The 10,087-nt window shown below is 46.4% G+C and overlaps 1 protein-coding gene across 1 annotated transcript; it reads right to left on the minus strand.

Annotated features, from left to right (window-relative positions):
- Positions 1-396: 396 nt before the first annotated feature.
- Positions 397-9,738, minus strand: LOC129149735 (apolipoprotein L3-like). Its single transcript, XM_054718638.1, has 3 exons — positions 9,708-9,738; positions 6,579-6,699; positions 397-1,246 (listed from the first exon to the last, which is right to left on the minus strand). Exons 1-3 carry the CDS (start codon positions 9,736-9,738, stop codon positions 397-399), a joined length of 1,002 nt encoding a protein of 333 aa, XP_054574613.1.
- Between the last annotated feature and the right edge of the window lie 349 nt (positions 9,739-10,087).

Here is a 10,087-nt window from a genome sequence, read left to right on the forward strand (position 1 = left end):
ACAGGAGCCACTGTAACTCCCATATCCCAACAACTCAAACTCTTTTGCCTTCTTCCATATTCCACTTTTCAGTAATTTGGGCCTTCTCAGTGCTTATTCCTCCACTTCTCTTTCTTTATTCATGACCCTAATGTCTTTTTTAGTCAAAATAAAGCTCCCCATATTCTCCCTCCCTCCCCCCAATACCACTCTCATGTCCCCTCTCTTCCCTGATTCCAGGTCCAGGTTCCTTCCTTCTCTTTGACCCACCTGCCATCTGCGTGAACCCCTCCTTTGCTGTGCTCAACACCTTCACACGCAGTTCCATCCATTTTATCTCGCAGGCTTTTCCCCTCTAACAATGTAAAGTCCATGCCTCTGTCTCCCACACACCCTGCTCCCTGCACTGTCCGGGGATCACGGAGTCAGGTCCTCCTGTAGACTTTTGTGAATGCGGGTGAGTTCTTCCAGCCTCCTCTCCAGCTCCTGGGCCTGCTGCCTCAAATTTCCCGCCGAAGGAGCCTTTGCGCCTTCATGTAAGTGAATTGACTCTTTCACTAGGTCCACTACATCCGCGAGAAGGAATAAACCTGCCGTGGCTGCACCAAAGACCCTGGCTCCTCTGCTTATGGTCTGAGTAGAGCCTCTACAAACCTGCCCCAGGATGCGGGATTGAGCTAAGACTGCCCCCATGTGCTTAAAGCCTGAGAACTCAGCTGCTTTGATAGAATTGGATTCGTCTGCATTGAGGACATCAGCCTTCTTCACAATATATTCCAGGGATTGGAAGCACTTCCGTGCTAAGGAAGCAATTTCGCGTGTGGGACATACAGCCTCCTCGCCCACCTTCTCTGTGTCAATGCCAGTTGACGCTAGGCGGCTGGCTTCGGCTTTTGCTGAGGCATCCTTTGACATGTCCACGATGTTGGCAGTCACACCGGTCACAGCAGCTGCTGCCCCCAGTCCCACCCCAGTTGCCGAAAGCACCAGACTAGCCCCTGCTGTCACAGGTGCCAGACACAGGCCAGCGATGGACAGAATGCCAGACGCAGTGCCGGTGGAAGCGGCCGCCACCTGGGTGATGGTGCAGTCCTTGTGCACCTTGTCAACCTTATCAGCAAGTGCGTAGAGCTTTCGTATGCGATCCTCAAGGTCCTGTTTCACCTGAGGAAACGCCTTCATAAACCTTTCCCTATTCTCCTGGTCTTCCATGGCCATGAGTGCTTCCAGCTGGCTCAAGTCTGCATAGAGTGCATCAGCCTCATCTCTGTAATAATGAAGGACAGGTGATTAACGAAGGCAGGTGTATGAATTGCTAAAGCTGAGACCCCTGATTGGATGAGCTGGTGCAGGAAGCCCTGTCCTCTATGGTGGGGACGTGTGCATTTACTAAGAATCCCTCAGATTACACCACATTGGCAGCCCCCATTCTGACCGGAAGCAGTCACTAAGCCACACCGCCTTCCCTCTGGTCAGCGTTACTCCATGGAGAATAGAAGAGGGTCCCACAGGGAGGTGAGGAGCCCTCCAGCTCACAGACACGGTTGGAGGACATAATCACCAAGGCCCTCTGCCCCCAGCAGAGAGGGGATCAAATCAGGAAAGGAAGAAATATGCCCTCCGCCCCTCACAGCCCTCCACTAGGCCCCTGTCCTCCTCAGTCCTGTGCCCAGGTGCCTCAGCTGCCTCACTCTAGTCCTGCCCCGCTGCCAAGCCTTCCTACCAGTCCTCCCACCTGGACCACCCTTGCTCCATCCAGAGCCCGGACTCTGACCCTACTCCAGGCCTCTCTGGGCCTCTGGACAGGATGACTACACTTGCTTCCTCGCCATTGACCCTGCTGTTCACCCCAAGGCCTTCACCAGAGTCCTATCAGATGGACTTGTGCCGGAAACCAATCAGTTTCACTAAAAGAGAGATGTTGACAGGAAGCCAGGAAGGCTGGTCAACAACCTTAATTGCTCTAACCACTCACCCTTTAGTTGAGATATTGTTAGCTGAAGCAGCTTCCACCTTGGTTTGTCCCATCAAGTTTTTGTTATTTCCTGCCTAAGGGCTACATGTATATTTCTGTTTATCTTGTCTAAGTTGTTTTCCCCAAAGCCTCAATAAAAGGGATGGCAGAGCCAGAGCAGTGAGTAGTTCTCCCACTAGAGGTGGACTACCGCCTGGCCCCCCATTTCGCCAAATTGAATTTCTTCAAGTCTCCTTTCATTTGTGTGCGGCCCTTCTCCAGAACTCGAACCCTGAACCGGAACCCTGGACCACGCGGGACGTGGAAAGGGATTCCTACATTCTGGCACCCCAGATGGGACTTCTGGAGGAGAAGGTATTTTTCGCCTAAGAGCGAAGGAAGGAAAAAGTACACCGAGGAAAAGTGTGGAAAATTCACCGGAAAAAGGTGAGGGAAGTTCACCGCACACAAAAGCCCACGGCCAGCTGCAGAGTCGCGAACTGTAAGTAGGGTGGGAACTTCTTTTTCAGCCAGGCTAATGGGGAAGAATTAGGTTATAAATATAAAGTAAACTTTATTATAGACTTTTGGTTTGCATGCTTAAAGAATGTGGTTTCTTGTTCAAATTAAAATCTTAGTTTGTATTTGGAATTTAAAATCTGTAATAAGAAGTGAAACTCCACTGCTGGAGCCGCCTCTGGTGCGGAGAAATTCAAAGGTGGCAGGAGAGGACAAGGCTATCTGCTTTCCTGCAATGAGATTACTTAAGGTTTCATTTAAAAATTATAAAAGAAAAAAAAATTATAAAAGAATTCACAGAGAGATGCAAGTCTTGGCCAAACTGGGTGTTAGTTATTACTTTGGAAAGCGAAAAAGAAAGAAAAAATTTGAGATCTGTCTTTACTTTTTAAGCATGAAAAGAAATCAGGCCAGATCTGTTGCTGATGCTTCCCCCGAAGTAAGTAGGATGTGGGGAAAGGGAGACACGTGGAGATCCAATAAGGAAGCCCACTCTCCCAGTATGCTAAGGAATGTGGTAATTTTCATTTGAATGGCTACAAACTTCCTCCAAACTCATTTGCAGCAAAACAATTTTGGGGGGAAGTTTGCTTAATTATATAAGTAATATAGGTAAAGGTTTAGATATTTTGAAATAACAAAATGCTAAATATTTGACTTGCCAGCTTTACAAGTTCAAAGTGCAAATTAAATTAGGAGAAATTATATAGTTGTGGTAATTTAAATGCCTAAAGTATAAGAACTTATTTTTGAGAAAATAAAAATGTTTTGTTTTCTCATAATTAGGAATTCAAAATAAGTTGCTTATTATTGGTCTAATTAAAAAAGAGGATTAATTTTGTGATTCCCAACCAAAATTTTTCTATGCAAAAACTAGTTTAAAATCTAATTAATATCTTAAGATAATTATAAAAATATTATAATCTGTAAATCATATATGGATATATATATATTTGATGGTTTTTACCATGTTAAAATTTCAAGGTCTTAATAGAGATGATTCTTGGAAAGCTCCAAGGGCCCGGAGTAATACAAGAAATTTATCTTCTCTTCTTAAAGGAAATATTTTAAAACAGATCTAATATACTTGAAATTGCATGGAAAGCCTTATTAAATAAAAATTAATAAATATACTTTAAATGTTATGAAGGTTTTTGGCCCCAAAAAGGGCAAAACGGAGCAACTAAAAAATTGACAGCCAGTTTAAAATTGAATTGCCATGGCCTAGAGCAAAGAAAATCCTTACATGATATTATTCTACAATGTCATTATAATTTTTGATATTTTACAGCATATACCAAACAAACTTACAAACTAATTCTTTGAATGTTTGGCAGCAATTTAAAAGCACATGAAAGGATTTAATCCCTTTCACTGTGTGCAAGGCCCCCTGGGAAGGCACTTGAGCATTCTATATTGGCCCTTCTTGCTCTTTTTGCCAAGAGGGACCCTCTTCTCACCATCCAATTGCCCACAGCTGTTGCCTGATCTCGCTGTTCCTGCTGAGGTTGAAGCCTCATGGTGGCTGGTACCATGGATCTCTCTCTCGCACAATAGCGTGAGCTGGGCCCTCCCTAGAGAAGAAACCTGGGTTCCCCAAGATATGTGATCAATGCCAGGGCCCCGCCAGCAGGTGAGGGGATCCCAAGGCAGGTGCTGGGCATGGAGGCCAAAGGGGCATAGGCTACCAAGGAGACAAAACTGAATCTCACATCACCCTGCTTGGCCCTGGAGGATGGCTGGTTAGTCAAAGACAGGTAAGATTCCTCAAGGGAGGAACAACCTAAGACAGGCACAGTCGCAGAGGGGCCATCAGGAGAGAACTTGGGGGTCAACAGAGGGGGGTCAACAGAGGTGGGGCACAGATCCTCACCCCCCCAACATTGCAGGGGCTTGAACACTCGCCCCTTCTGAGGGAGGTCTCCTGCCCCATGGCTGCTTCGCGCTTCCCATGTCCAGCTCAGATCGGGACCCAGGTGGCCGACAAAGACTTGTCCAGCTCAGATCGGGACCCAGGCAACAGAGACTTGGCTGACAGCAGCAGCCCTATATCTAAATCCAGTCTAATACCAGGAATGCTTACAGCCTTCTCAAGGATGCAAATAATCCTTTCCATTAATATTTACAGGGTAAACTAAGATTGTTGTTAGAGTATTAAATTTGACAGTAAAAAAGTCAAGTTTTTAGATTAATTAAAATTGGCTAAATGAAATAAGTAAATATTCAAGAAAAATTATACTGGACAAAAAGCTGTTTCTACAGTATTAACTAAAAATTCTTTTGGTAGTTCATTTCATGGCAACATTGCTTAACATGCAATGAACCTAAAACAGTCATATTTTTGTACAAAAAAATTAAAATTTAAAGTGATCAAGACTGTATTATAAAAATTTTCCAAAAGCCTCCTAATAATTATTTCAAAAAAGGGGGGATAGTGGAAAAATATTATGTAAGGAAAAATATCCAGAAAAAAATTTTTTCTTTGAAAACTAATTTTCATTTGTAATACTAAGAGCATGACACCTATGAAAAAACACACATGGTGTCAGAATAAGCCAAAGGAAAATCATTTGGGCTCAAATAAAAAGGATCCCAAGTAAAATTTATAGAAAGGATTCCTTTATTAACTTTTGGTTGAGAATATGTTTGTATATTTTCAGAAAACAACTCCAAGACCATGTGGATTCCTGCAACAGAGAGAAATTGACAGGAATGCTCCAGCCATAAAGACAGAAGAGAAGCAGTCCAGAGATGGAAGACACTGACGACACCTTGCCATGCTAGCAGTCAGCAGCTGTGCGTCACTGCAGGTTGCCCAGGATCAAACCAGAGGTCGGACCTGCATTACCACCATTTGTCCACCATCCAGATACCATTGCTGACATGTTCTCAAAAAAACTGTTGGACATTGAAACTGGGATTCAAAAACTGTTGGCCCAGAAAGAAACTTACTGCAGACTGATTTCATTTGAACTCTCAGCATAGCCATTGTTGCTTGTCTCATTTTTTGTTCTTATATGTTTATTTCTAGTCTGCATATGCAAGATTTTTTAAGGAAAGAAAACGGGGGAGATGCCAGAAACCAAACAGTTTCACTAAAAGAGAGATGTTGACAGGAAGCCAGGAAGGCTGGTTGACAACCTTAATTGCTCTAACCACTCACGCTTTAGTTGAGACATTGTTAGCTGAAGCAGCCTCCACCTTGGTTTGTCCCATGTAAGTTTTTGTTATTTCCTGCCTAAGAGCTACATGTATATTTCTGTTTATCTTGTCTAAGTTGCTTTCCCCAAAGCCTCAATAAAAGGGATGGCAGAGCCAGAGCAGTGAGTAGTTCTCCCACTAGAGGTGGACTACCGCCTGGCCCCCCATTTCGCCAAATTGAATTTCTTCAAGTCTCCTTTCATTTGTGTGCGGCCCTTCTCCAGAACTCGAACCCTGAACCGGAACCCTGGACCACGCGGGACGTGGAAAGGGATTCCCACAGACTTGCTATTCCATTGGAGAGGGAGATGACAGAAGCCCAGAGCCTCAGAGCCGGGCAGAGATACAGTCAGGATTCAACCCAACGCGGTGCAGCTTCACTGCAGTTCTCTGCGTTCCAGGCCAGCAGGACCTGCAGAGTTTGTACAATCCCTTTCTTAGGGAGAGCAGGCTCTCTAGCCACAATTCCCAGGGACACAAACTGTGCCAGGAATTTTCTGACTTGACCCACAGGAAGTCCTGCGCGGCTCTTTCATCCAACAAGAGGACGTGTGGCCCCTGTCTATTCCCAGCATCTTTTAAAAGTTCATATGAACTGCCCACCTACCATGTGTCTGTCATTAGGCTAAACAGTTTACAGGCATGATCTCATTCTCCTCACAATAAAATAGAACAGATGAATGAGACAGAGAGTGGTTAAGTAACCTGCCCAAGGTCTCATAACCTTCCCTGCAGGCCTCATTTCTTCCCAACCTGGGGCCCTTCTCTGCCAATGAATGATATGAAGGAAATGTTGCTCATGGACTGTTGAGAAGGAACTTGTTCAACCCCAAGCTCAGGATCCTGCCTGGAGGAGTGTGCCTGCCAGAGGAATCTAGATGCAGGGGAGATCGGGGTGATGATACAGGCATCCCCTCGAGGTTACCTGGACAGCTTGGCTGCAGCCACAAATCTCTTCCAGGATTCAAAACTCAGCAGGTGTTGCAGTTTCTCTTGGTTCCATGGGTCCTTTAAATACTCAATGGCATCAACAAAGTCTTTGCGCTCTAGATGGAAAGCAAAAACAATGAGGTTAGAAGGTATTGGGTAGAATGGAAAAAGAATCGAGTATCTAATCTAATAAAATGGTAATATGCAAATTGACTGTCACGCAGTCACAAATATGGCATCGCCTATAGCATCCTGGATCTGGGCCACAGAGGGAGGGAGAGGGTCTGGGCAGGCAGCACGTCTCCAGCCCAGTGGGCACAATGCAGGGCTGGGGGCGTGTTCCCGGGGGATGCCGCGGGGCTCAGAGCACACCCCCACCCCAGAGGACACAACCCAGGGGGACCTCTGCACGTGAGCTGCAGAGGAAACACCTTTTCTGACCGCTCATTAGCTAAGCTCTCTGTATGCCGCCACTCGCAGTGTTCTTGGTAAATTGGATAATAAGAATCCAAGAAAGTGATCTAGGCTTTTTTCACCATACTCCTGGAAGAAAAAAACTAAGGTTCATTGCTGGTGGGGCTAAAATTGTTATATCCTGCCCTAGCCGGTTTGGCTAACTGGATAGAGTTTCAGCCTGCCAACCGCAGGATCTGGGTATGATTCTGATCAAGGGCATGTACCTAGTTTGCAGGCTCCTCCCTGGCCAGGGTCCAGGTCAGGGCTCATGCAGGAGGCAAAGAATTGAAGTGTCCCTCTCACATTGAGGTTTCTCTCTGTCTTTCCCTCTCTCTTCCAAGCTCTCTAAAAATCAATGGAAACATATCCTCAGGTGAGGATAAAAATAAAAAGAAATGTCAGATCCTATGAAAGAGACAGCTTGAAAATGCCTAAAGAAAGTTGTCATTTTTTTATGGTAAAGGAACTGGAGTCCATGTTGATAAAAACACCTTGGCAGATGGAGTGGCTGGCAGTGGCTGCAGCAGTGGGGTGATGGTGCTGGTGCCTTCCCCTGATCAGCCTGGTCACCTCCTGCAGAGGGAGGCCAGACTGTGGCTTAGGCCCTCTCCTCATGGGGATCGGGTCTAAGCCATCTGTAGGACATCCCCCGAGGGCTCCCAGTTTGTGAGAGGAGGAAGGCTGGGGGGAGGGACCCACCCCCCAAGTGCACGAATTTTGTGCACTGAGCCTCTAGTAAACAAGGTGGTTAAATGTTCATCTTCCTGAGCAGCTGTCACCTGAGGGACTTTTTTTTTTTTTTAATCTGGGGAACATTTTTTGAGTCACCTGGTGTTATGGAATGAACTGTCCACCCCCCAATTTATATATTGCAGGCCTGACACCCCATGTGACTGTACTTACTCATTTATTTTTCAATATATTTTTATTGCTCTTTAGAGAGAGAGGAAGGGAGAAGCATAGAGATAGAAACATCGGTAAGAAAGAAGCATCAATCAGTTGCCCCTGCATGCACACTCCTGGAGGTTGAACCCACAACCCAGGCATGTACCCCGACTGGTAATCCAACCAGTGACCTTTTGGTTCATGGGTCAACACTCAACCACTGAGTCACAATGGCCTGGCCCCATGTGACTGTATATTATAATTAAGGTTAAATGAGGCCTTAAGGGTGAGACCTAATGCAATATGAATGGTATCCTTATGAGAAGAGGGTGATACACCAGGTCTCTCCCTCCCCCACTTATATTTCTCTCTCTCTCTCTTTCTCTCTCTCTCTGTATAAATCAATAACTTTAATAAATCTTGTTAAAAATGTGTGACTCTCAGGGATTTGGAGACTCTGGAAATGCAGATAAGGGAATGGGGACTGTGTATGCTTTATGTGTGCAGAGACATGGTCTAAATGTGTTTCCTGCCATATACAAACAAGACATATTATTCTTATTTCACAGACAAAGAAATCAAAACTCAGACAGGAAAAGAAGGCCCAAGCCAAGAGCAGAAAGCTTGAAGGTGGAATCCACGGTCAACCATCAGACATTTCCTGACATTTGGTTGAAGCCTCCTTATGTTTCAAAAATTCATGTGATTCCTGCATTCTACCCTATAGTTCACCTATGGGATTTTATTTTTTAATTTGAAAATGTTTCAGATCATATGCCATTGATGGAGTAACCCTACCAGGCAAAGAGGATGCTTCCTGCTACTCACAGACGCTCCACGGTGGGCAGTGGAGGGGTGTCTTCAGGTGGGTGGGGGTAGGACCCTCAGCTCTAATCCTGTGATCAATCAGTATCACCTCCCCCCCTCCAGGCTGGTCTCAGGGGCCACGGCTCCCCATGGGCACCTCTGTCTCCACCCTCACCTACTTCTTAAATAGGAGGTCATCTTGTTTATCCTCAGGAATCCACCAGCTCCGGCTCTCCCTCAGGGACCCTGGAGCCTGCTCAGGAGCTGCTGATTTCTGAGCTGTCCTCTCCTCCCTTATGCTGCAACAGGAACAAGTTTTATCCCCTCCTGGGGGGTGATGTGGTTGCCTAGAAAATGCAGTGTTTATGTGGGTGGGTGGAGGGGTGTTTTGTTCATTTTCTTGCTTCACCGACTGAGGGAGAAAGTAAACCAGGGCTTAGTTGGAGGGAACCCAGAGCACTACATCTGTGTATTTGTTGGCTAGGATGTGGGTGGGTGTGGGAAATAACAAAGTAGGCCTCTGCTGGGGTATCTGAGATCATCATCAGAAGTTCAAGTCTGACAGTCACACCTGGTACACAGGTGTTTATAATTGGGAGCACAGGTCAGGGACCCATCACAGCTGTGGGAGGTGGCATTGCTTTGGAGGGGAAGGTTTCCACCAGGAACTAGCAGGTTCCAGGTAGAGGGGACAAGAAATTCCCACCTCCCATGGGCTGTCCTGGCCTCGTTGGAGTCATTGCATGAGTTGCAGAAGATGGGAGGATATGAGCAGCTTGAGGAGAGAGCTAGGAAGGAGGTCCCCACAAACACTTCTGGTTTAGGGGACTCCCCTTGCACCCTTTTGGGGATTTGAGGACACTCACTAATCCCCTTTAAGTTTCTTGATTCCTGTGTAGCTTAACCCAGTTTGGAGGTGCCTCCCTCAATTCTAGATCATGAGCAGGAACCAGCTAGAGAGGAGGAAGCTGACTACCTGGGCAGTTCCCGTCAGCTTCTGAGGTCATGGTGTCAGCAGTGGGATCTCAGAGTTTCCTCTTCAGCTCACCAGTCCGTGTCCAGCTGGAAGGAGGTGTTGCTTCACCCTTGGGAAGAGAAAACAAATTGTGGGGTCGAAGGTGAGCCAGCTGTGCAACTGGGAGCAGCGAGGGGCTCCGTCTCTGGTGTTTCTTTCAGGGAAAGGCCTCAAATGCCGAGATGGACTCAATCCACTGTGTTTCCCTGTCTGCGGGCTCTGCCAGCTGCTCGGTAAGAGAAGGTACTCACCTCACTCCAGTCCACTGCAAGCCAAGTGACAGTCCCGATGTCCTGTGGGGGCACAAGGAGAAGACCATCAGACAAGGAAACAGACAGGTG

Source organism: Eptesicus fuscus, chromosome 7 (genome assembly GCF_027574615.1).
Source record: "Eptesicus fuscus isolate TK198812 chromosome 7, DD_ASM_mEF_20220401, whole genome shotgun sequence".
Classification (NCBI taxonomy): domain Eukaryota; kingdom Metazoa; phylum Chordata; class Mammalia; order Chiroptera; family Vespertilionidae; genus Eptesicus; species Eptesicus fuscus.